The 26,813-nt window shown below is 39.9% G+C and overlaps 1 protein-coding gene across 1 annotated transcript in view; it reads left to right on the forward strand.

Moving 5' to 3' along the window:
- Nucleotides 1-26,813, forward strand: part of LOC137376971 (SWI/SNF-related matrix-associated actin-dependent regulator of chromatin subfamily A containing DEAD/H box 1-like) — a 133,593-nt gene that overhangs the window by 46,943 nt on the left and 59,837 nt on the right. Inside the window, exons 5-8 of the mRNA XM_068046001.1 lie at nt 11,349-11,449; nt 17,022-17,111; nt 20,115-20,193; nt 24,647-25,059. Of these exons, the coding sequence (XP_067902102.1) occupies nt 11,349-11,449; nt 17,022-17,111; nt 20,115-20,193; nt 24,647-25,059 (683 nt within the window). The remainder of the gene's footprint in view (nt 1-11,348; nt 11,450-17,021; nt 17,112-20,114; nt 20,194-24,646; nt 25,060-26,813) is intronic.

The following is a 26,813-nucleotide window of genomic DNA, read 5'->3' on the forward strand; positions in this document are numbered from 1 at the left end:
GTCCCCTTCACCGTTAGGTCAGACTACCTGAAGGTGCTGGGGGTATGGTTCGGAAGGGCCGGGGCATGCACCAAAACCTGGAAGGAGCGAGTAACCAGGGTACATGTGAGAGCAGCGATCTCTCTCCATTCTGGCTAAGAACCTGGTCATCAGGTGCCAGGCGCTCACGTTGCTGTGCGTGGCACAAGTCTGGCCCATACCCAACTCGTGCTGTGGCGGTCACCCGAGCCATCTTCCGCTTCATCTGGGGATCCAAAATGGGCTGGGTCCGAAGGGACACGATATTCAAACCTCTGGATAAGGGTGGGAAAAATGTACCCAACATCGCCCTCATCCTGATGACTACCTTCGTATGCAGCTGCATCAAGCTGTGTGTAGACCTCCAGTACGCAAACTCCAAGTGTCACTACGTGCTGAGGTTCTATCTGTCCCCAGTGTTGCGAAGGATGGGCCTGGTCACATTGCCGCGGAACGCTTCATCCAATTGGACTGTGCCGTACCACCTATCCTTCATGGAAAAGTTTCTGTGGAAAAACACCTTTGACCACCAATCCATCAGGCAGTGGTCTGTACGGATTGTCCTCAAGGCCCTACGGGAAAAGGAAATGGTGGATCCTTTCAGATGGTTCCCCGAGCAGACTGCCAAAGTCATTTGGCGGAATGCCTCATCACCAGAACTTTCAAGCAAGCATCAAGATGTAGCTTGGCTGCTGGTGAGAAGAGCCCTCCCCATTAGATCCTTCCTGCACGCCCAAAGTCTCTCCCCCTCCGCACAATGCCCTCGAGGTGTCTGTGATGGTGAAGAGACAGTTGCCCACCTCCTTCTGGAATGTGTCTTTGAAAAGCAGGTGTGGAAAGAGATGCAGTGGTTTTTGTCGAGGTTCATCCCAAGCAGCTCTGTGACACAGGCGTCTGTGCTCTACGGGCTGTTCCCAGGGACGCACCTTGAGATAAACATCAACTGCTGCTGGAGGACTATCAATTCGGTGAAAGACACCCTTTGGTTTGCCCGAAATTTGCTGGTCTTCCAGTGCAAAGAGTTGTCCATGACCGACTGTTGCAGACTGGCACATTCCAAGGTCCAGGACTACGTGCTGAGGGACGCACTAAAGCTTGGGGCAGCCGCAGCAAAGGCTCAATGGGGAAAGACCACTGTGTAAGGTTCCCCCCACCAAGCTGAACTGAGGGGCTGGATCCATGGGAAACCCCTCGAACTGTATCCGGAAAATTTTTGTTTGCTGTAAAATGTATATGGCATGAGAAATGAAATGGAAGGGTTGTGAGGCAGCTCACTCCTGTATTGAAGGAAACTGATCTCCTTTGCACTCTTTGTATTTTCTGACTTGGTGCCATTTTGGAACTGTTTTGTAATGTATTTTTTTTTACAGATTTTTATGAATAAAGTATATTTTGGGGGGGAAAAGGCCTCTAGTCTGTTGCCAGGATGCTACCGTCAGGCAGCTATACTCTCCACTCACCATCTGTGGGGATCTGGAGGCCGACTGGAAAATCCCAGTTGGCCTCCTTTAGTAGGCCTTTAATTACTTCAGTTGGCAACCTGCTGCTTCCAGGAAAAATGCCCAGAGGCGGATGGAGCCAGGGAGCAGGTACGCTGCTGGTGGCGCAGTTTTTAGTGTCCACTTGCCTATGTTCATGGCCCCAGCGGGGGCTTAAAATCCTATCCATAAATATATATAAACAGTAGCTAAAATCTTAACAAATTGTTCTTTTCTAGATTCAGAATTGTTTAATGTAGCTTGGCAAAATAACTTGCCATCTTTTAAGTTTAAAAGAACAAAGATGTTGACTGTTTGTAATGTTCAGTTGACATTGTAGTCTGTTGTAGGTGTGTTAGAATGCACTGTTCTAACTTGCCCATTGTACACTGAGAATTTTGTAAGAGCATATGTGCCAAATGACAGGTGTTCAGTCCCAGCTAATGAATAAATGCATATATCCTTCTATAGCTGGCCTTTATAGAAGTATATATGAAGGTGATCTGTAGCTCGAAGGGTAAACATCTTTCACCTGGCACATTCATGTGCATTTGAATAGAAATTTGCTATAAATGTGCAACAAATCATTTTCTATTACACATGGTTATTGACAACAATTAGGCAAAGTAAATAAGATATGGTGTGCATCGCCAGATCTGGGGGTTTTAGCTCACGGTTCCAGCAACATAAAACCAAAGCAGCCTAGACAGTTGGCCCTTTCTTGGATGGTTGTGGGGGGTGGGTGGGGGGTGGTGCGGCGTGGTGTGGTGGTGTCTGAATTGCTAGAGTAGAGAAACTACTTATGGGGAGAAGGCCCACCACTACTTTCTCAGGGCAGCTAGTGATGGGTAATAAATGTCAGTCTTGCCATTGATGCCCACATCCTGACAATTTTTTTTAAAGTAACAAATCTCGTGCAAGACTAATTGTGATTTCAAAACAACTATGCATGTGCAATTTTATTTTGGAACTGGGTACAGGAGAAACCATTAAAATATAAATAGGTTGGTTTGTACAGCCAAGTGAACTGCAACTAGTATTGCATTGCTGCTTCAGATAACAACAGCAGCTTGTGTTTATATAAACACCCTTAACATAATATCATGGTCTTTGTCGGCAATATTGATGTAGCTATTAAATAAAACTCATGTCAACAAATTGCAGAATCTAATATGTGCTAAATGGAGCACAACAGGTTTTCACATTCATTTTGTCAAGATTTTACTGATATTAGTGCCCACTTACAACAGATTCCAGACTGAAATGGTTGTTCTCATTGCATTATTAATGAGCTACAAAACTAAGTTTTCATAATGCATGTGTTTCATAGTGCACAGATAATTTGGAGACAATTTATCTAGCTGCCATTGGTGCAGTTATCCTGGGCGCCATTGCTATAGGAATCCTGCGTGACCAGGCCTTTCCAAGTGCTGTTGTCTCATCCTTGCCTATCTGAAAGGTGTTGAAAGATCATTTCTGTATAGTGAATCTATTTCATATTGACCTGATTCAAGAAAAGTGCTTTTGCTAGAGATGAACTTGTGTACAAAATCATTGAAGACTTCAAAGCAGCTGGTTGCAGGATAAAGAAAGAAAATACTGGAAATACTCATCAGGTCAGGCAACATTTGTAGAGAGGAACAGAGTTAATCTTTCAATTGAGGACCTTTCATGAGATCTGGGAGAAGTTAAAAATGTAAATAGGTTTTAAGAATGTAAAAGGGGAAGGGTACAGCAAAAGAACAAAAGGGAAGGTCTATAGGGAGGAAGACAAGAGATTAAATGACAAAAATGTTGGTGTTGCAAGGCAAAAAGGAAGGTAATGGGACGCATAAAGGAACAAAAGTTGTGTCTAGAGGAGGTGTGAATGGCAGAATGATAAACAATTGCTGTTCAAAAGCATAAACAAGAGAAAAACAAAAGTAAAACCAAAACCTGCAAAGAAAAAGGAAACAAAATTGAAGCAGAGGTTGCGGTCTGAAATTGTTGAACTCAATGTTGAGTCCAAAAGGCTGTAAAGTGCCTCATCAAAAGATGAGGTGCTCTTTCTTGAGCGACGCATCTTTTGTTTCTTCATTTGTCTCATTAGCACTCCCTTTATTTTGTCATTTAATCTTTCCTGTCTTCCATCCTATCACAGAACTTCTCTCTCTCCTTTTTCTCACCCTCCCATCATTTACTTGCTTAAAATCTATTCCATTTCTAACTTCCCAGTTCTGATGAAAGGTGATCGACCGGAAACATAAACTTTGTTTCTCTGTCCACAGATGCTGCCCGACCAGCTGAGTATTTCTAGCACTCTCTTTTTATCAGATTTTCAGCATCTGCAGTATGTTGCTTTTGTATTTGTGATTGCAAAATAAGATAACCTAGGAGTTCTGTAATTGAAGTAATCTATGTAGTTTAAGTCAAAACCTTTGGAAATTACTTAATGAAAATAGTGGATTATGAAGGATAGATATCTGGATGATACCCAAAGTGAAATCAGTCTTTGACTTCTCTAAGTTTGGCATGAGAATAAGTTTCAATTATTGCTTCTATATTTGCTGAATGTGCTTTTTTATAATTAGAATCTGTATAGGCTATGAGTGAACTTCAGCCGAATTGAAATTGGATTAGACAAAAGTCTTAATGGCCCAGGAAATAAACTGATGACTGCTCTGCAATGGGAGAATTGCATTTTCCCATCTGCCTTTCCTCTGCCGATAGAGTATTATTTTGTTTGTATTTGCCACTCTGCAAGGATCATTAAGGTTCTGAAGATAAAACTCAACATGAAGTTTGTAAAGTGAAGTGATGGCTCTGGAACCTTGGAATTTTTTGGAAGATGCTGCACAAGTCATATTTAAAGAGGAGGTAGTTGAGATACTGGATGGGATAAAATTTGATTTAGAAAATATTAAAAAGGCTGGCAGTACTTGATACATCAGCGGGACCGGGTGAGATGCATCCGAGGATGCTGAGGGAAGCAAAAGTGAAAATTGCAGAGGTACTGGCCATAATCTTACAATCAGCTTTCAATACAGGGGTGATTCCAAAGGCCTGGAGAACTGCAAGTGTTTACACCCTTGCTCATAAAAGGGTGTAAGGAAAAATCCAGCAGCTGCAAGCCAGTCAGTTTAACCTCAGTGGTGGGAAAGCTTTTAGAAATGATAATTTTGTCCCGGATTAACAGTCACTTGGAAAAGTATAGATTAATTAAGGAAAGGCAGCACAGACTTATTAAGGGCAAATCATGTTTAACAAAATTGATTTGAGTTAATTGATGAGAAAAGGGACAGGGTTAATGAAGGCAATGTCATTGATGTGGTGCACGTGGACTTCTAAAAGGCATTATGAAAGCGTAACAAGAGAGGAAGTACTGGAGGGTCTGACATCCTTGAAAGTGAATCAGTCGCCAGGGCCGGATGGATTGCATCTCAGGTTGTTAAAGGAAGCCAGAGAGCAAATAGTGGATGTGCTGAGGAACATCTTCAAATCCTCACTGGATATGGGCAATGTGCCAGAGGATTGGAGCTCTGCAAATGTTATACCATTGTTTAAAAAGGGTGCGAGGGTTCGGCCAAATAATCATAGGCTGGTCAGTCTGACCTCGGTGGTGGGTTAATTCTTCAGATCAATTCTGAGGGACAGGATAAACTGCCACTTAGAAAGGCATGGATTAATCAGTGAGAGTCAGCATGCATTTGTTAAGGGAAAGTCATGTCTTACTAACTTGACTGAGGAAATAGCAAGGAGGATTGATGAGGGTAGTGCAGCGGATGTGGTCTACATGGATTTAAGTAAAGCATTTGACAAGGTCCTGCATGGCAGACTAGTCAGTAAAATGAAAGCCCATGGGATACAGGGGAATTTGACAGGTTGGATCCAGAATTGGGTCAGGGACAGGAAACAAAGGATAGTAGTCGGCGGATGTTTTTGCAAATGGAAAGCTGTTTCCAATGGCATTCCACAGGGCTGAGTGTTGGGTCCCTTGCTGTTGTCGTATATAATAATGATTCGGACTTAAATGTGGGAGGCATGATTGGGAAATTTGCTGATGACACAAACATTGGCTGTGTAGTTGATAGTGAAGAGGATAGCTCTAGACTCCAGAATGATATCTATGGTTTGGTTGAGTGGGTGGCAACGTGGCAAATGGAATTCAATCCAGAGGAGTGTGAGGTAATGCATTTGGGGAGGGCAAACAAAACAAGGGAGTACACAATAAACGGGAGGATATTGAGAGGGGCAGAAGTGAGACACCTTGGATTGCATATCCACAGGTCCCTGAAGGTGGCAGGACAGGTAGAGTGGTGAAGAAGGCATATAGAATGCTTTCCTTTATTGGCCGAAGTATAGAATACAAAAGCGGGAATGTAATGCTGGATTGTAGTTTGTTCACTTTGCTTACCCACGGTTTTTTTTTCATGTTTGTACTTGCTGCTGCTTAATCTTCAGTTCGTTAACACCCTATCTGTACTAATACTTTGTCTTTCAACACACCATTAACATATTGTTTGCCTTTGCTCCATGACCTCTTGGTCAGCTATGTGGCCTTGTCTAATCTACACCTTCTCCTTTGTTATCTGTTGCCCCACCCCCGGCTCACTTGCTTATAACCTTTGACATTTCTAATATTTGCTAGTTCCGAAGAAGGGTCACTGACCCGATAGTTAACTCTGCTTCTCTTTCCACATATGCTGCCAGACCTGCTGAGTGGTTCCAGCATTTCTTGTTTTTATTTCAGATTTCCAGCATCCGCAGTATTTTGCTTTTATATTAATGTAATGCTGGAACTGTATAAAATGCTAGTTAGGCCACAGTTGGAGTATTACGTACAGTTCTGGTCACATTACAGGAAGGACATAATTGCTGTGGAGAGAGTACAGAGGAGATTTACAAGAATGTTGCCAGGGCTTGAAAGTTGCAGCTATGAGGAAAGATTGGATTGGCTCGGGTTGTTTTCCTTGGAGTAAGAGGCTGAGAGTGACTTATCTGAGGTGTACAAAACTATGAAGTGCCTTGATTAGAGTAGACAGGAAGGGCCTGTTTCCCCTAGTGGAGAGGTCAGTTACCAGGGAGCACAGATTTAAGGTGACTGTTAAAAGAATTGGAGGGGACATGAGGCAAAACTTTTTCACCCAGAGGGAGGTGGGTGCTTGGAATTCACTGTCAGGAATGGTGGTGGAGACAGAAACCCTCAACTCATTTAAAAGATAACTGTACATGCACCTGAAGTGCTGAAACCTGCAAGACTATGGACCAAGTGCTGGAAGGTGGGATTAGATTGGGCGGCTAGATTTTTCGGCTGGCGCAAACACGATGGGCTGAATAGCCTCCTTCTGTGCCGGAATGTTTCTATGGTTTGTGGCATTTGACAAAGTGTCACAGAACAGACTTGTCAGCAAAATTAGAGAACATGGAGACGAAGCTGACTGAGTGACAGGAAATGGTTGTTTTTCAGATTGGAGTAACGTATATAGTGGGGTTCCCCAAGGATTGGTATTTGGACCACTGCTTTTATTGATCAGTTTTAATTACCTAGACTTGGGTGTGCAGTGCATAATTTCAAATTTGCAGAAGTGACAAAACTTGGAAGAATAGGGAGAAACTGTTCTCAAAAGGGTCGAGGCACAGAGGACACCAATTTAAGCTGATTAGAAAAAGAACCAAAGATGGCTTGGGGGAAAAAATCTATTTTTATGTGGTGAGTGATTAGGATCTGGAAAGCACTGCCTGAGTGTGCTGTGGAGGCAAATTCAGTCTTGGATTTCAAAAGAGAATTGGACACTTGTCCGAAGAGAAAAGAATTTGCAGGGCTATGGGGGGAAAGGCGTGAGAGTGGGACTTGCTGAGTTTCTCTTGCAGAGAGCTGGCACAGACACGGTGGGTTGAATGGCAGCCACCTGTGCTGTAGCCATTCTATGATTAGTAATTATATTGTAGTTATCTGTTTAAATTCCCCTGTAAAGTGAAATCTTCTGGAGAGAAAGACTGACCTTCAGTCTTTTTACCCCCTACTAATTAAGCATTACAGTTTGTTATTAACTTCTTTTGGTCAGCCCAACACATTCACGTTTTGGGCGATTGGGCTGCCGCAACTTCGTAGGCCCCACAAATCATGCCCACACCCCTGCCTGTCACATTCCCCCGTTAAGGTCTGAGTTAAACACTTCTATCATTCAGGACTCATAGTTCCTAAGTATCCTAGCCCCTTTACATTTTTATTGTTTCAATGTCTTCAGCAACAGGCCTTATATAGGACTAGGCATTCTAATTAATTTGCCTGTAATTCATTATACTCCAGAATCCTTTGGGGCAAGAAATTCCGGATAAAACACTAGTTTTTACTTTGTATGCATCTTTAATTAGCGCTCCCAATTGGGTTAACTCTTAAATCGTGTGATTTTTATTAGATCTGCCTGTCTGGCCTCCAGCACAAGATGAGCAGAAATTTCCTCCAACTAAATCTTGGGAGACCAAAGCCATTGTCTTTGAACAAGCTTCATTCCTTTGCCATCGATTCCATCCCTATCCTGGCAACTGTCTGAGGCGGAACCGGACTGCTCACAACCATAAATGCCATAGTTGAGACATGAGCTTTCAACCACGTATCTGCTGCAAGATAAAGGCCATCTGCTCTCGCCTTTGTAGCATCCCCAGTTCTGTCCTGCATCGTCTCATTTGCTGCAGAAGCCCTCATCCCTGTCTTTGTTAACTCTGAAGTTGATGATTCCAACACTATCTTTACCAGCCTTGCATCTTCCATCCTACATAAACTTGAGCTCATCAAAAACTCAACTGCCCTTTTTTACGACCGAAGTGAGAGGAGTGCACTGTCTTTTCTCGTCCCACTTCTCCGCAGGTCACAAAGTATATTTTAAAAATATTTACCCAGGTCCTGATGAGGTCCAATCATATACTCCACTCTTTATCACAGAATAACGTACACCAACCAGGTTTCTTTATTAAACAACAAAATTATTAGTTTATTAGAAAAACAAGACTTATCCAGTAATGAAGCAAAGCATTAACACACGGATTGAAATATGAAAGTACCTCTTTTAATTCCCCCACATACAAGCCCACCCACACTGAAAAGAATAAAGAAATTCTCTTTGCAGAGCTCTGTTCAAAAAAAAAAAGACAAAAAGGGAATACTTTTGCCAAATACTTGCTAATTGTTGAAGAGAAAAAAAGATATGGAAAGATGTCAGTTGTCCCTTTTGGTCTGGTGTCCAAGTACATATAGACGGGTCATGGGGATCTTTTCTGGAGCAGTTCTTTTCAGGTGGCGTCGAGAATTAATCTGTCAGGTTTTCTTCCAGCTTTTCAGGAGAAATGTGGCATCAGGGATTTCAGTTATCACACTGAATACACAGTTTTTTCAGCAACAGGAGGAAAGAGAGGAGTTGGGTGTTTTTTTCCCTTGGCAGGCTGATCTTCAACTGTCTCAAAACAGTTCACACCACAACTGAACTGAAAACAATATCTGAACCCCAAGCAGAAAGTCAACCTCCTGACCTCCATAAACCTCAACAATGTGACTTCTCTGTAAACATCTCCCCTTAGTCCAAGGTTCCTGTTGTTTATTTATCTTAAGACAGGTGATCTCCAGTAAAGGTGGTTTTGAGCACTCCTTGATTTCTCACAGACCCCAGTGACAAAAACAAAGTCCAACATTTCTTCAGACTTCTATTTCTACAATTTAAATGAGTCCTTAAAAACATATTTAAAAAAAAAAACACTCTTTTATAATACGTTACTCGAACTCTCACCAAGTTCCGTTCGCCCATTGCTTGCTTACCTATATTAGCTCCCGGCCTGGCAACCCTTAATTTTAAAATTTTTATCGCTGTTTTCAAATCCCTCCATGGTCTTGCTCCTCCAGCCACAAAAGCGTTTGATATTTCTGCGCTGTTCCAAATCTTTTGCACATCCCTGATTCTAATTGCTACCATTGGTTGCTGCACAGGCTCTAAGCTCTGGAATTCTGTCCAGAAATCTCTTGCCTCTCTCCTCTTTGAAGATGTTCCTTTAAAACCTACCTCTTTGTCCAAGCCTTTTGTCATCTGTCCTAATGTCTCCCTTTTGCAGCTCAGTGTCAAATTTTGTTAAAGTTCCTGTGAAGTGCTTTGAGACTTTGCACTGCTTTAAAAGCACAAATTGCTGTTGCTGCCACTTTTTAGAAGCGCTGAAATAAATAATCCAATCTAGCCATTCATTCTTTGAGTGAGACTGCCCGTTTCGGGAGGTTTCATGATGTGGGTTAGTGCCCACTAGAAGCTCAATTAAGATTACCTGACTTCAAACCATTGCACTGAGCAGGGTGAGGTTACTGGTAATGAATTGAGTTTCTGGCTTCTGAATTGACAGCCAGGACAGAAAAATATGCTGCTTGCTGATGTCAGCCTGTATTTAACATCAATTGAGTGGATGCAATTGTGTTTGAGATTTTAAATGGCTGCTGAGGAGGTGAAAGCAAGTTAGACGCATTAAAACACTTAAATCTTTGTTTTTGGTACTTTTCCTCAACTTGGCCTTATCCTTTTAAGGTATCTTTTCTTCACTAAAATTACAAGTTAACCTTTTAGATTTATCGTGTCAAAATTTTGTACTGTAGCTATTTATTAAAACATAAAACATGTGTAAATATTGTATAACATGCATATCATATACTATAGGGTGAAATATAATGTAATCATGAAACTCTATTAATCTTTAATTTAGAAATTAATCGACTCTTTCAAACCAGTAAAATAAATTCGGGCAAGATAGTGTCATCTTTTAAGACTTGGGTTTCAAATAGGGCCATGACAACTGTGCAGTCTTTTCTACCATTACTTATCTGTCAATCTCATCCTGGGATGTACCTCAGTTTTTCTCCCATTGTCAGCTGCAGTTCTGCTGTTGGCCTAACGGGATAAAGTTTCTGAAATCATTCACTCTAGTGTAAATCAATTTCTTATTGTCAGTAAAGTTTTTTGCATTTTTGGCTAGTGCTCAAATTTACAAACCTCGATCATTCCCAGGTTACCTGTTTTGCATCAAAGATTGGTTGACACCTTCGTCAAAATAATTTGGACTTAATGTAAACCTGGAACTTTGTTATTCTCAACTTCCTCATTTTCACCTCCCTTATTACCTGCTTTAAAAGAGGTAGATAACAAAAGAAGGTAATGTAAGTAGAAGAGATTTTATTCCATACTAGTTTATCTACATATGAAAGTTTTCTTTGCCTAGTGCAAATTTTCTGTTCCATGCTCTGATACAAATTTCTGTTGCATTTACCAAATTTGATCCACCTAAATGTCTCATATAAAACCAGTGATGATTATGTTTAAAAAGATTATAAAAGTATTAAACCACAACCCCATGTTAATAAAGGCCAGATACCCATCTCCAATCTGGCACCTGTTGCCCATAACCTTGCTGTATTTTGTGTTGGTTTACATATTTAAAAAAAAAATCTAAAACTGAACACATCCGTAAATGAACATACAATGATTAAGGCAACAGATCTAGTCTTCAGTAAACTGGTCAGCATAGTAGAAGTTAATCTTAAAAAAAAATTATGACATACGATGATACAATTCTGTTTAATCACTGTCAATCAGTGGCTGTGGTAATACATTGTGTGTTAACGTGGTAAAGCACTTCTGTGATTATAAAATAGCCTATCCTTCAACTTGGTATGAGCATCACCACAGAGAATCAGTTATAGCGATGGAAAGGATTTCAGGTTTTTGCTGATTTGGGTGACTGTCATTATAGATCAACATACATATAAAAATAGTCAGATAATAAACAAGACTGTACAGAAAGTGAGCAATGTTACTCTTGCTTCAAAGCTTATATTTGTATTTTCAGCCACCCCAAGAAAAAGGAAACTGGAAATGTCCCAAAACAGCAGCTCTGAGGAAAGTGATGATCTCCCTATTTCCTCCACCAAGAAGAAGAAACCTAATCGTGTAGGTTTTCAATTTGAACCACCAGAAAGCTTCTTAAATCTTCATAATTGCAATGCATTAAAGTTTAATGGGCGAATTGTCTGTCTTATGAGGAAAGATTGGACAGGCTTAGGCTTGTATCTGCTGGAATTTAAAAGAGTAAGAAGCAACTTAATTGAAACATATAAGATCCTGAGGAGTCTTGACAGGGTGGATGTGGAAAGGATGTTTCCCCTTGGAGAATCTAGAACTAGGGGGTTCGCTGTTTAAAAATAAGGGGTCGCCCATTTAAGACAGATGAGAATTTTTTTCTCAGAGGGTCGTGAGTCTTTGGAATTCTCTTCCTCGAAAGGTGGTGGAAGCAGAGTCTTTGAATATTTTTAAGGCAGGGGTAGCTAGATTCTTGATCAGCAAGGAGGTGGAAGGTTATCTGGGGTGGGTGGAAATGTGTAGTAATCAGTTCGGCCATGAACTTATTGAATGGCGGAGCAGGCTCGAAGGGTGGAAAGCGAGGAAAAGAACTTGCGTTATTCACGCCAGCATTGATACAATGGCTTGGTGAACCTCACAAGCTGAGGGTAGCTTCACTGCACCCATGGCAGGATAGTTTTAAAGTTTTTTAAATCAAAGTGAGGTTTGACTTGCTCAGGAAAATAGTAAGATATCTAATGCGAGTGGAATAGTAAAGAGTTCCACTATTCCAGACTTAGAGGTTATACTTGGAGAGTTGCAGTATGTATTCTGTAGTTAACACACCCTGCATCCGCAGTGTGTTAGTGGATATTGAGTTCAAGGACACCAGCCAAGCTATCTACTCTGTCCTGGGTGGTGGTGAGCTGTTTCATTGTTGCAGCTGCACTTATCCAGGCAAGCGATGAGTGCTCCATCAGAGTCCTGACCTGAGCCTTTGTAGAAAGGGGTTGGAGGGTTGGATCAGTGCATCGGATTGGTATCCTGCTGTTTTTAGCCGTTGTGTTGATATGGCTGGTCCAGTTAAAATTCTGGTCTGTGGCGTCCCCACTATTATTCAACCCCACCGCCACTGCATTTAGAATGTTGATGGTGGAAGACTTGGCTGGGAGCCACTACAAACTATAACCTCCATATTATTAGAGCTGCTCTAAGCTGCGTAACCCGGAAATCCACACAGGCCACACATAAGTCATTCCCTTTGTTACCTCATGTCCCAGGTCTGTGTAAAGAATTTAAACTTAAATAAATCACCCACAGACTCAAAAAATAAAATAGAGGGAGCTTGCTGCTTGGTGCAGCTCATAGCATGATCTTCTACATTCCCTGCTGAACCAGGGTTGGTTTCCTAGCTTGTTGGTGATGGAAGAGGTAAGGGACATGATTTCCTATGAGGTTGCAAATTGCATTGGTGTACAGGTTTCTTTGTTAGTGGCTCTTTGGACTATATAGATGCCGCTTATGTTGGATCTGTCCTGCTGTGCATGGTAGTCATACCACGCAACACAATACAGACAGTGCTCACTGTCTCGTCTTCAGAGACTGTAGTGGTCGTTCATACCAATGCTATCGTCTCTGTCACAGGTAAGTTGGTGAGGGCAAGTTTGAGCAGGTTACTTCCTCGTGTTGCTTCCTTCACCACCCAAAGAAGGCCCAGTTTGGTAACTATATCAATCAGGATTCCACTAGTTCAGTTCGTGATGATACTACTAAGCATCTGTTCGTCATTTAGTGGCCCCCACCCACAGTAAATTCTGTACCTTTGGTCAGTGCATCCTCTCCAATGGTGGTCAACATTGGGTACTGGTTTTTGTCACTTGACGTGGACCAGTAGGTGTTTCCTTATTTGACCTGGAGTCTGTGTGAAATGGTACATTTTGGTAGGAAGAATGAGAGGAATTATAAAATAAAGGGCACAATTCTAAAAGGAGTGCAAGAACAGAGAGACTGGGGATATATGTGTACAAATTATTGACTGTGGCAGGGCATGTTGAGAAAGTGATTAAAAATGCATACAAGAAGCTGGGCTTTATAAATAGAGGCATAGAGTACAAAAGTAAGGAAGTGTGATGAACCTTTATAAAATACTGGCTTGTCTTTAACTGGAGTATTGTGTTTAATTCTGGGCACCGCATTTTAGGAAGAATGTGAAAGCTTTAGAGGGTGCAGAAAAGATTCGTGCGAATGGTTCCAGGTATGAGGGATTCCAGTTACGTGGATAGATTGGAGAAGCTAGAGCTGTTCTCAGAGAAGAGAAGGTTGAGAGGAGATTTGATAAAGGTGCTAAAAATCATGAGTCTGGACAGAGTAGACAGAGAAAAATCCTTCCTGTTGGCAGAAGGGTTGAGAACCAGAGGACACCAATTTGAGGTGATTGGCAAAAGAACGAAGAACAACATAAAATACTTTTTTATGCAGCAAGTGATTAGGATCTGGAATGCACTACCTGAGTGTCGTGGAGGCATATTCAATCAGCTTTCAAAACGGAATTAAATAAGCACCTGAAGAGAAATTTGCAGGGCTGTGGGGAAAGGGCAGGGGTGTGGGACTAGCTGAGTTCTCTTAGAGAGCTAGCACAGACATGATGGGCTGAAAGACTTTCTGCGCTGTAACCATTTCTATAATTCTATAATGCTGAAGTTGCAAAAAGTGAAAGATCACTCATTACACATCTAGCATCAGTGTGGTTTGTAGGTAAGATGAGGGACCATTATAAATTCAGATAATTATTTCCTTGGAAATAAAACCCCATTGTAGAACAACAGTTACTGGTTGGATTATGGTGTGTATCTTGTGGCCTTTCCTGGAAAACCAGGAACCATCTTGGAACATAAGATATAGAAGTAAACCATATGGCCCTTCAAGCCGACTCCATCATTCGATAAAATCATGGCTGAACTTGAACATAAATTCCCCTTTTCTGCCCTATCCCCATATGTGTTGTTTCTTTTAGTGTCCAAAAATCTGCCGATGTGGGTTCTGAATATGCTCAAGGACTGAGCATCCACAGTCCTCTGGAGTTGAGAATTTCAGGAATTCACAACCCTCTGAAGAAATTTCTATTCGTCTCAGTTAAAAATGGCCAACCCTTTATCCTGAGACTCTGCTTCTAGTTTCTCTGACAAGGGGAAACAGCCTTCCGATATCTACTGTCAAGCTCTCTAAGAATTTGTATGTGTTTCAATGAGCTCACCTCTCATCGCTCTAAATTCCAGGATATAAACCCATTCTACTCCATCTCTCCTCATAGGATAGTCTTCTCATCTCAATAATCAATCTAGTGAACCTTTGTCACATCCCCTCTAAGGCAAGTGTATTATTCCTCAGGTAAGGAGACCAAAACTCTATACTGTGTGGTCTCACCAAAGTCCTATATAAATGCAACAAGCCTTCCTTATTAAAAGCAAAATACTTCAGATGCTGAAAATCTGAAATAAAAACAGAAAATGCTGGAAATACTCAGGTTGGGCAGCATCTGTAGAGAGAGAAGCAGAGTTAACATTTCAGGTCTGTGACCTTTCATTAGAACTGACAAAGGTTAAAAAAGAATTGGGTTTTAAGCAAGTGAAGGCGTTGGGCCGTGGCGGGTGTTGGTTGGTGGAGAAGAGAACAAAAGGAAAGGTGTGTGATGGGGCAGAGAGCGGTAACAGCGGTTTCCCAACTTCGGACAGATTTGGGGTTTCTGACATTTTTTAAAAGCCTGCCAGAAAACGCCGAATGTGTCCAAAGTTGGGAAACCGCTGTTCCTGATATCAGTACCTGTCAGCTGTGAAACTCAGCGTGATTTTTTTTCTTTTAAACTGACTAACCACAGCTGCTGTGCTGAACGCTCCCATTCCCTGCAACTATCAGAGAGGGGGAGAGAAGGGGAGGATAGAGAGAGTGAGGAGGGAGAGGGGGTTGGGCTGGGAGAGGTGTGAAGGTCGGGGTGGGAGAGGGGGGTAGGGAGAGGGTGATCAAGATCACTCCTGAGCGATGGACCTCTATCCGGAATACTCCATGTCACCACAACAAGTGTGCAAACAAACATTGATTACTTATGCAAGCAAAAAAATGTCAGGTACCTCACTAAATCAGTGTCCAACATAGTGATGAGAAAGTAAGTCAATAAATTAATCATATTTAAAGCTTCTTCACAAAAATGCACATTTTTGTTGTTTTGATAACCAGATAAATTTTTAATGCCTTTAGCTTTCTGAAATTTTCCCACTGGCCCCACATGTAAGACAAAAATTGTAATGTGGATCCCCATGTGAAAAGGTTGGACAACCCTGTTGTAGAATGTTTTACTACGTTTTGTTTTATGTTCCTTGATTTAACTTCATAGTTCCTCTTTGCTTTTTGGACTTCTCACCTAAGCTCTTTGTATTCTCCTGTGTAATGCTGCTTTTTTCTATCCATATACTTAGTGTATGCTTTTTTTCCTTGCCCTCAGTGTTTTTCTCTTTTTCATCCATGGTGTCTCATTAGTGTTTAGTTTGTTCTTGTTGCTGTAGTAGAAAATATTTTTCCTGGACTCTTTTGAACACTTTTGAATGTTTCCCATTGCTGTTCTACACCATTGTTTGCCAGTGTTGTTCATCTTATTTTCCCAAGTTCTATCGTCAGTGCCTCAAAATTGTTTTTTTTTTCTCCAATCTGTTGCTAGTCTTTGTTATGCTTGTATCATTTTCAATTATTACCTTAAAATATATTATGATCACTATTGCCTTGATATTTCCTTACTTTTACTTCTCTTATCTCCTTCTCTGGTTCATTCCCCATTGTGTGAGCCAGTAGCAAATCCTCCCTTGTCAAGCTTCTTGCATACTGGGTTAGAAAGGAGTCCTGTACGCATTGTAGAACGCCATTCCTTTATCCAATTTACCTACCTCTTTGGGCCATTTAATTTTGAGGTAGTTGCAATCCCCCATGATTATTACTCTGTTTGTTATATATTTTTTTAGATTAGAGATACAGCACTGAAACAGGCCCTTCGGCCCACCGAGTCTGTGCCGAACATCAACCACCCATTTATACTAATCCTACACTAATCCCATATTCCTACCAAACATCCCCACCTGTCCCTATATTTCCCTACCACCTACCTATACTAGTGACAATTTATATTGGCCAATTTACCTATCAACCTGCAAGTCTTTTGGCTTGTGGGAGGAAACCGGAGTACCCGGAGAAAACCCACGCAGACACAGGGAGAACTTGCAAACTCCACACAGGCAGTACCCGGAATCGAACCCGGGTCCCTAGAGCATATATATATGTAGAGATTGAAATAATACTGTGAAAGAAGTTTAAGCATAACATATAACTGGAGATTTTTCTGTTTTAAATTGTATATAGTTCTAATATTTGAGATTTTGCTGGTCTGTTGTGTGCCAATGCCAGTTTAAATGGACACACTAAAAGTTGTAAAGGGACAGTGTTGTGATTTCTTTATGGGATGAAGGAATTCATATTTGTATATCTATATCTAAACCTTTAAAGAATAAGGAAGTCTATACTTAGAAATTGAGTTTCACAATAGATACATTTTTCATCAAACTATCACTGATGTCATTGATTTGTTCAATTTTGTGACTCATTTGTGACTGCATATTTTGTAATCTTTTGCCATTTAATTTAGCTTGAGTCTCAAGATTCAGTAGAAGATTTTGAGAAAAAGGAGTCTATCCTGAGAAAACTTCACAATAAGTTTCCAGATTTAGACAAAGAGGTAAGCTAGGTTTCTTGTAAAAAGTCATTTAAAACATTTTTTTTTTTTTTTAAAGACGGCCCTATATTTTGAGATTGCAAACCAAGCAGATTAGCTTGTAACCCTGTTTTAACTTTAGGCTGATGAGATGAAAATTTATAAAATGGTTTATGCAGTTTCATGCCAGTTTCCAGTAGACACAAGCTCATTGTGCAAAGCTACCTGCATAGTTACTAAAATGATGATGGAAGTTAACACTGCACTTTTTTTTACACAAAACTTGTAAATGTTAAACTTTGTGTATTGCAATACTAAACAGCCCTGTTAACAGGGCGTATGTCACATGTACTGCAGATTCGTTTAGAAAAAGAAACTTCTGAAGTGTTCAGTGATGAATCTATCTATTACATTGACCAAAGTAATCTCTACAATACGATGCAGCTCAAGCAGTTTTTGAAGTTCACAGCTACACTTGATTCTACTCCATGCTGTGGTTGTCTTTTTGAAGTCAGGCGATAGCTAGGACAGCTATCATTGCTGAATGATTGCAACCTTGTCAATGTTGCCCAAAATCTGGAAAAAATTTACAAAAATTAGTGGGTTAGAATCCATGGTTGCAAAGCTTTTTTTTTAGATCGTAACAGAGAGGGAAGCTAGTATTGAAACACAAACTAGAACTGAAACAGAAACCAGAACTGAACCAGAAGCTGGAAAAAGAACTTCAGGTTTCCAGAGAAATTGATACTGGGTCGAACCAGATAAATCGAGACATAGTCCTCCCCCAGATCAGGCAGACCAGGCAGGAGTGGAGCGTCAGCTAGCAGAAGAAAGTGAAGACTGAATCCAGGAGCTATTTCTGTTACTTAAAGTAGCCGACTAACCAGACACAGCCATGCAGTGCACAGGTTGTCACTGGAGGACTCAGGTAAAGGGAAGACTGGTAAATCTATGCCATCAAGACTGCTGTGAGCAGAGCTGAGGAGGTTCTGGAGAATTGCGCCTTTTGGTGAAGACTGCACCCGTGGGGTTCAGATTGAGAGGGAACTGCTGTCGGAAGAACAACAGCAACTAAATCCTTGAAGAAAGGAGATGAAAATCTATCGTAGGAACCATTAAGACTTGTGAAGAACCATGGAACTGTAATTGTTGCCATATATGCTGAGTGGACTGCTCAGTGAAGCCATGAGACCCATCTCTGTTACATCTGATAGTTAAAAGTGTAATTTGTAATATGAATATATAGACCTTGATCTGTCTGTTGCTTCATGTTTAATTTATGTTGGTTCGATTTGAATGTTAAAGTAAAATATATAAAAATGAGATCTTGTCCGTTCGATTTGATTTCCTAAATTTGATTTGATTTTGTTGGTGGTCTCCACGGGGATCATAACATTAGTCACAGCCTAAAGTTTGCTAATCACAGAAACCCATATGACGTTGCAAATTTAAATTTTTCACCAAATAGCACAGGCATATTCCTCCGAAATTTTTTGCCTCTTCAAAATCTTTTTGTATTAATAAAGGTATACATGGATCAAATTTTACAGGTATGAATGGTATATTTAGGCCTGAGTAAGTAGTACCTGGCAGTTTATAGCATTGAAATTTCCCATTAACATAAAGGATAAAATAGAATTTACACTGATCATGTATAGTGCATCCTGGCAAATTTTGCAGTTAAAGTTAGCTGTGCTGTGCTTTGAGTGTGAGACCCAAAATGGCACTTCTCAATGATGGGGTTTTTAAAAAAATGTTATCCTGTAAAATAAATAACTATTTTCTTGTGTTAAGTACATGACATGGACTTCAACTTGAAAGTGTGCCTATCCACTAAATGAGCTTTAATTGCACTATGGAGCTCTTGATGACACCAATCTTAGTCATTATTACTAATTGAATCCAGCCATCTAGAATCAGATTGTATTGAAACCAATGATTAGTGAGATAAATACTCGCAAAAGTTATGTTGGAAGATGTGCTTACATTATTTTAGAAACAAAATTAAATTTTGCTTTTAGTGCAGATCATCAGTTAAACTACTATGCCACCAAACACTGATGAAATGTTGGAACCTAGGTGGACCTTGTGCTCACTTTATAGCTTTTCTTTACCCCAGCAAATCTCTAGTCTTGCTTCAGCTGAGACTTACAGGGTTCTTTTTTTATGTACAACAGCAGGAGGAAAGTGCTTTCTATAGTCACTCGAATTAGAGTGAAATCAATTGATTTAGACTATGAAAAGTAGACTACTTTTTCTCAGATTGGTACACTTTCCTGGTTTTCTTCCTATCTGTAGACTACTTTGTGAAGCTCCTTTCACTGCTTCCCACTTTGTGCACTATAGGAAATGCTAACTCAGTGATCACTTGCCTTGCTTCAACTTTTGGGGCACTTCATACTGAAGGCAATCCCTGATAAAAGCCACTTGCCTTACAGGAGAAAATTGGATTAAAAAGAATGATCATCATTGAGAAACGCCATTTTGAACTTCACCTCCAAAAGATCAGTTGACATTAACTACAAGATCTGTCAGGAAGCCCTATATATAATCATTGAAACGTTTTGAGAAATTATTTTTATATTTTAAGGTAATGCAGTGAAATAATCAAAAATTGAGTATTTGGGTTGTGTATGGCAAATTAGTTGCATAATGTATATATTAAAACAATAAAATGGAAAGCTTAATGTATGCTGATAGCTTATGTACTGTGACCTGATCTGTAACAAGCTAGTCATTTGAATGTTAAAGCAGCTTTATTCTGAATGCTTGTGACTGCTATTGAATATTATATTCTTTCAAAATCCTTTTTTAATTGCTGGTGTTTCTGTAGCATGTCAATACAATGATTATACTGAGAGCGACTGATATAGCTTCCTTCAAATATGTAGTGATGTTAAAGAATCCCTGTAGGAATTGATCATTGCAGTCTACCCCACTATGGAAGCATAAGTGTAGTACCAAAATAAAAGTGGTTCATTTGTTAAGTATGGTTCTTGTTGCAATCCATATTCTGTACTTCATTAGGAACTAAGGGAAGTCCTGGAAGAACACGACTGGTCCTATTGGGCAGCTTTGGAAGTCTTGCAGCTGTTTGCCAATCAAGGTACAACTTCCCTATATGATTTGTCCTTTGTTTAAAACTGAAAAAGGCTTTAATTTAAATGAAGCTGATATGGGAGCATTTTTGTTTCAATAACAGTTTTCAAGATTTGATAAAATTTTCTCTTTTTTTGCATACTTTTACATTATGGCTTTTGGACTGTGATGGTTTGCTGCATTGTCCCAATGTGGCATATATTTCCTCAAGGAAATTAGTATAATGAGAATTAGCATCACTTGCATTGCAGCACATCAACATGTTCAAGGATGTTACATGTGTTAATTTTTTTATTAGATTTTAATGTAATTAAGAATTTTATAGGTTAGAACCATAGAACAATTACGGCACAGCAGGAGGCCGTTCAGCCCATTGTGTCCATGCCAGCTGACAAAACTAGCCACCCAATCTAATCCCACCTTCCAGCACCTGGCCCATAGCCTCGCAGGTTAGAGTGCATCAGGTGCATGTCCAGGTACCTTTTTAATGAGTTGAGGGTTTCTGCCTCTACCACCGTTCCTGGCAGTGAATTCCTGGCAGTCACCACCCTCTGGGTGAAAAAGCTTTTCCTCATGTTCCCTCTAATCCTTCTACCAATGACCTTAAATATGTGCCTCTGGTATTTGACCTCGCTGCTAGGGGAAACAGTTCCTTCCTGTCTACTCTATCTAGGCCCCTCATAATTTTGTACACCTCAATTAAGTCACCCTCAACCTCCTCTGTTCTAAGGAAAACAACCCTAGCTTATCCAATCTTTCCTTATAGCTGCATCTTTCAAGCCCTGGCGACATTCTTGTAACTCTCCTCTGTACTCTCTCCAGAGCAATTATGTCCTTCCTGTAATGTGTTGATCAAAATTGTACGCAATGCTGTAGCTGGAGCCTAACCAGCGTTTTATACAGTTCCAGTATTACATCCCTGCTTTGGTATTCTAACCCTCAGCCAATAAAGGAAAACATTCCATATGCTTCCTTCACCACTCTACCTGTCCTGCCACCTTCAGGGACCTGTGGACATGCACTCCACAGTCTCTCATTACTTCTACCACTCTCAATATTCTGCTGTTAATTGTGTATTCCCTCGCTTTGTTTGCCTCCACAAATGCTGGATTGAATTCCATTTGTCATTTTTCCGCCCACTCAACCAAACCATAGATATCATTCTGGAGTCTATAGCTGTCCACTTCATTATCAACCACACGGCCAATGTTTGTGTCATCAGCAAATTTCCCAATCATGCCTCCCACATTTAAGTCCAAATCATTAATATATACCGCAAACAGCAAGGGACCCAACACTCAGCCCTGTGGAACGCCACTGGAAACGGCTTTCCATTTGCAAAAAATCTGCCGACTACTATCCTTTGTTTCCTGTCCCTGACCCAATTCTGGATCCAACCTGCCAAATTCCCCTGTATCCCATGGGCTTTCATTTTACTGACTAGTCTGCCATGCAGGACCTTGTCAAATGCTTTACTTAAATCCATGTAGACCACATCTGCTGCACTACCCTCATCAATCCTCCTTGTTACTTCCTCAGTCAAGTTAGTAAGACATGACCTTCCCTTAACAAATGCATGCTGACTATCCCTGATTAATCCATGCCTTTCTAAGTGGCAGTTTATCCTGTCCCTCAGTATTGATTCTAATAATGTACCCACCACCAAGGTCAGACTGACCGGCCCATAATTATTTGGCCTATCCCTCGCACCCTTTTTAAACAATGGTGTAACGTTCACAGACCTCCAATCCTCTGGCACCTCGCCCGTATCCAGTGAGGATTTCAAGATGATCCTCAGCACATCCATATTGTCTCCCTGGCTTCTTGCAACAACCTGGGATGCAATCCATCCGGCCCTGGCGGTTTATCCACTTTTGAGGATGTCAGACCCTCCAGTACTTCCTCTCTCATTATGCTTATCATGTCTAATATTTCACACTCCTCTTTTAACTGCAATGTGTGTATCAACCCTCTCCTTTGTGAAGACAGACAAACTCATTAGGAACCCTGCCCACATCATCTGCTTCTAGGCATAAGTTCCCTTGTACATCATTGATAGGCCCTACCCTTTCCTTAGTTATCCTCTTGCTCTTAATGTACTGATAAAACATCTTTGGGTTTCCCTTGATTTTACCTGCCAATTTTCCATGTCCTCTCTCTTTGCTTTTCTAATTTTCTTTCTAACTTCACCTCTGCACTTTCTATACTCCTCTAGGCTTTCTAAAGTATTAATTTTTTGTAGTCATAAGCTTTTTTTGCTTTAACTTAACCGGTAAGCTTCTAGATAACCAGGGGGCTCTAGATTTGGCAGTACCACCCTTTATCTTTGTGGGGACATGCCTACACTTTGTAGTAGGTCGCTTTTGAATGCCTCCCATTGGTTTGCCACTGATTTTCCTTCAAGTAGCTGTATCCAGTCCACTTTTGCCAGGTCACCTCTCTGCTTCGTAAAATTTGACTTCCCCCAATTTAGAACTTTTACTCCTGTTTTATCCTTGTCCTTTTCCATGGTTATACTAAAAACTAACTGCATTATGGTTCATAGTGTTGTGTAGATTGGTGCTGCACCTTGTGAATTAGAATGGAAATCTTAATTTTAAGGGATTTTTCATGGCCCAGCATGTAACTACCATGGCATAATGGCTGTGCTGGATAAGTGTAGGTCATTAGGAATCGATCAGCTTACAGACTGTTGTAGGTTAATTTTAATTTTCAAGCATTTGCTATTTTGTTTAACATTTGCGAGAGACTTCTTTAGGGGAGCAGAATGGGAGGAGCAGAAGTGGCCCACAAAATGTATCAATAGAATTTTAGTAATGAAGATCAGTCGCGAAGGCAATGGAGAGCCTGTCATTTCTATAGAGTTGGGTGACTATGTGCTATTCCTACTACTAAAATTTCCCAACGCAGTTATAGATTGTAGTTCTATGGCTATTTTCTCAATCAGTTTGCAATGGATTTGGGTTCACACCAATGCAAAGTACCAGGGAAATTTGAGAATCTTTGATACTTCTGAGCCAAACATACTAAAGCCAGACACTTCAATCCTTTCCAGGAGGCTGTCTGGCACTGGGTGGAGTGCATGACCTGAGCACCTTTATAAACTGGGAATTAAATTGAGAAAACCAATGCTGTTGCCTGCTCTTTCCAAATACTTGTCAGTGAGCAGAGTTCTACACATACATGTAAAGATACATGCTGCAGTGTTCTTTCCCAACAGGCAGTTTTAGCAGTAGTAAGATGCTACCCACAGTGTGATTCCAATCTTGAGCTGTAGTCTGCACTCTACAGTTACCAGTCTGAAGCCAGTTGTGCAGTACAACTGCAGCCTTGATATTATAAAGTTCTTCAATATCTGTTAATTGTGTATCCAGCATGTTTCTGAAAATCTAACTGTTACGTCATTAAATGTATAATAAATGCAGTTCCATCTCTCCTGCAAAGTTACTTCTTTGAGCTGCAACCTGACTACAGTTTGGTGTTTGCCCATTTATAAACTGAGGAGCGTCTGTCAAAGTGTGCTTTTAATTAGAAACCAGTTTAAAGAGACAAACATATGAGAAATTGCAGATGGGAAAAGACCTACTGGCTTATCCAGACTGTGCTATGCAGTGCCCTTTTCATCCCGACGCATGCTGTCCCGCCATGAACGTTTTCAGAAGTGATTTTGATTTTCCCCTCCAGTTCAAGGATTTTTGTTCAAGATAGTAATTATTCATAGGTTTGTTTAAAAAAAAAAAATTCTAAAACCAATTTATATAGTCTGGAAATATTAAGTTAATTGTCTTTAACATTTTAAATGAGAAACCGTTATGTTGAGGTTAGGATTGATGCAGTAGCTGTGCTCTGCAAAAGATCCATGAGCAACAGTTTTTATAATGCATGGAAATTCCTGCTTGCGTCCAGATTTGTATTAAAATGTGGGGATTTATGTGCATTTGTCTGTGTTCTTATCCATATCACTTTAACGGGATCTGTGGATTCTTGAGCTTTTCAATGTGCTGTAATTTTCTGTTTCACTTTCTATATTGTAAGTAATGGTAGATCATCAAAACAAGTTATAAAAATATTATCTACGAGACAAAGCTTTTGCAACTAGCTTAAATGTTTTAAAAATACATTTTAAACCAGTATATGAGTTTAAGGAGAAAGGAATTGAGTTGTTTTTTTTAATAGTATCTTTTCACAGGAAAAATACTGATTTTAATAATTTTCATAATTTTCCCTTGAGCTTAAGCTTTGAAACTCTAGCTGTTGGTATTTTGATGTTGAAATTGTTTTTTGGTTCTCCCTGCCCAACTACCTTAACCTAAATGTGAGTTTTTTAAAGGCAGTATTACGTATGAAAGAACTTCTGTTAAAAGCAGGTGGTAGATGTGGCTTTATTTATTTATATTAAATTTAAATTTCCTCTCATTTGAACTGTTCCAGACTGAAATGTACTTCTTTTACATATTTAGATGATGAAGTGCCTTATATACCAGAGCCTAAAAGCATAAATGGAAAAGGTGCCACCTCACATTCTAAAATGCAACCAAAAGAGATACCAGCAGTACAGTTGAAACAAACTGGAGCAACAAAAGATCAGAATGGTAAAAGCACAAAACATAACAAAAGACAAAAAGGTAGTAGAATCGTTCAAAGGGAAAGCAGCGATTCTGAAGATGTAGAATCCATTCCTTCTGGTGGTGAGAGCTCACTTGATGAGGACTACAGTAGTGCAGATGAAGAAGTGGAAGATGAATACAGGACTAAAATTGTCCGCTTCTTGCAGGATGCTACGGTGGATGAACTTGCTCTCATACCTCAGTGTTCTTTGAGAAAGGCTCAGAAGATTACTGAACTCCGGCCCTTTAACAATTGGGAGGCACTGGTGAGACTACATAGCTTTTTTAAAAAACCCCAGAAGCATTATAAAGCCAACAGTTGTTATATATAGGAAGCCTTTAATGGGTGGCCTTACTGTGATTAGATTCACACACTACGCTCATTCTGAACAAATAGCATTTGTAATAATGGTCATATGACCTTACTTTGAATAATATATGGAATGATTTTACTTAAAAATCCAATCTGATTGGCTGGTAATTCTGTCACTCATTCTGGTAGCCTAGAAACTTGATTTCTGTGACTGAACTGGGCAAAAGAAGTGGTATTTAGGTATGAGGTGATTGCCAGCCAGTTCTTAGGTTGTTTTAAAATCTGAAACAGCAATCAGAAGAAAATCATGGGACATATTTTAGTATTTCAAATATTTGAAGATGAAGGCAATAATGTGCAATGTTCAAGATGCAGTCAAGGATATTTTTTGCACCTCTTAGAATAAGGTTCTTAATTTATTGAAACTATTTTTAGTTTTTTGTTGACTGACAAAGGAGGGCTTCCTTGCAATTACATCACCAGGTTGCAATGTCTTCACTTGGTATAGTCAGTTGTACAGATTACATCTTAAAACACAGGTTTTAGAAAAAGCAATATCTGAAGTTTGAGCTTTCAGAGGACAGCGTATCAGTGGTGAGTAGCCATTTTATCTTGAGTGACTGCAATTCAACCTTTTAATATGTTGCAGATTTATTATGGATTCATCTGAGAATGTAAAAGGAAAATATATAGTGTAGTTATGAAGTAGAAGTAAAGAATCTATCTTTATAATATCCTTCTGATTCTTGAGCAACCTAATTTAATGCAACACTACAGTCCTCTTGCTTATTTGTTAAAATATTAATTTATCTGCCTGAAAGTAATTATTTTGCTTTCTGGTTCATTGTTTTTGTTAAAAGAAGACATCCAGTAGTTTATAGTGTACTGCTATTGGATATGGCAAAATTTTATTGCATTTCTATAGACTTTTCTAAAGAAATATTGTCTTAAGCTCCGTGTTGGGTGGAAAACATCTGCTAAGTATACTGCTCATATTCAGACTTGTTCTTGTTTTCTTCTAACAATTTTTCTCTGATGAGTAAATGGTTCCAAGATTGTCAAATACCACAATGTTTAAAAAAAAAAAAAAATTTTTTGAAGGTTTAAGAATTCTGCTTTATTTCAGAAATGTACTCTGTCAGCAGCCTCACCCAGCTTTTAGCGGGTAGGGCTGTTGCAGCATACCTAATCTAACGTGACAGTATTATTGCTTAGGGCTTAGCAGCTGTCGGACACCTGATAATGCTTTCTTTTAAAAATTTCTCTTCTGCAAATCTCTACTTGTTTATCTTGGCAAAAGTGATGCACAGTCTCCAGATTTGTAATGATTTCATATGCTGTTAGTTCCATATATCATTCGAACTCAGAATTTTGTAGTACTTATTTGCATTGCAATTATCAGCAACTTATTGATCACTGAATGAAGTTGTTACATTAATATGTTTTGCATTTTTCCCTTTAAGATGAATGCAAGTGTGTGCTGCAGTGCTACTCTTGAAATACCTTTGTTTGAAATAATAAGGAAGCAAATCTTACTTTGCACTGCTTTGATCCCTCTTGGATATCTTATTTTGTTGCTTCGTTTCCTTATGGAAATTTTCTTCAACATTTGCACAAAACTAGGTTGATGGGACACACCGCATGCTATAGATATCTCCAAGCTTGAAGACTAGGAGATAAGATAATCTAAATGGAGTAGATATGGTT

This window comes from Heterodontus francisci, chromosome 1, assembly GCF_036365525.1.
Source record: "Heterodontus francisci isolate sHetFra1 chromosome 1, sHetFra1.hap1, whole genome shotgun sequence".
NCBI classification, from domain to species: Eukaryota; Metazoa; Chordata; class Chondrichthyes; order Heterodontiformes; family Heterodontidae; genus Heterodontus; species Heterodontus francisci.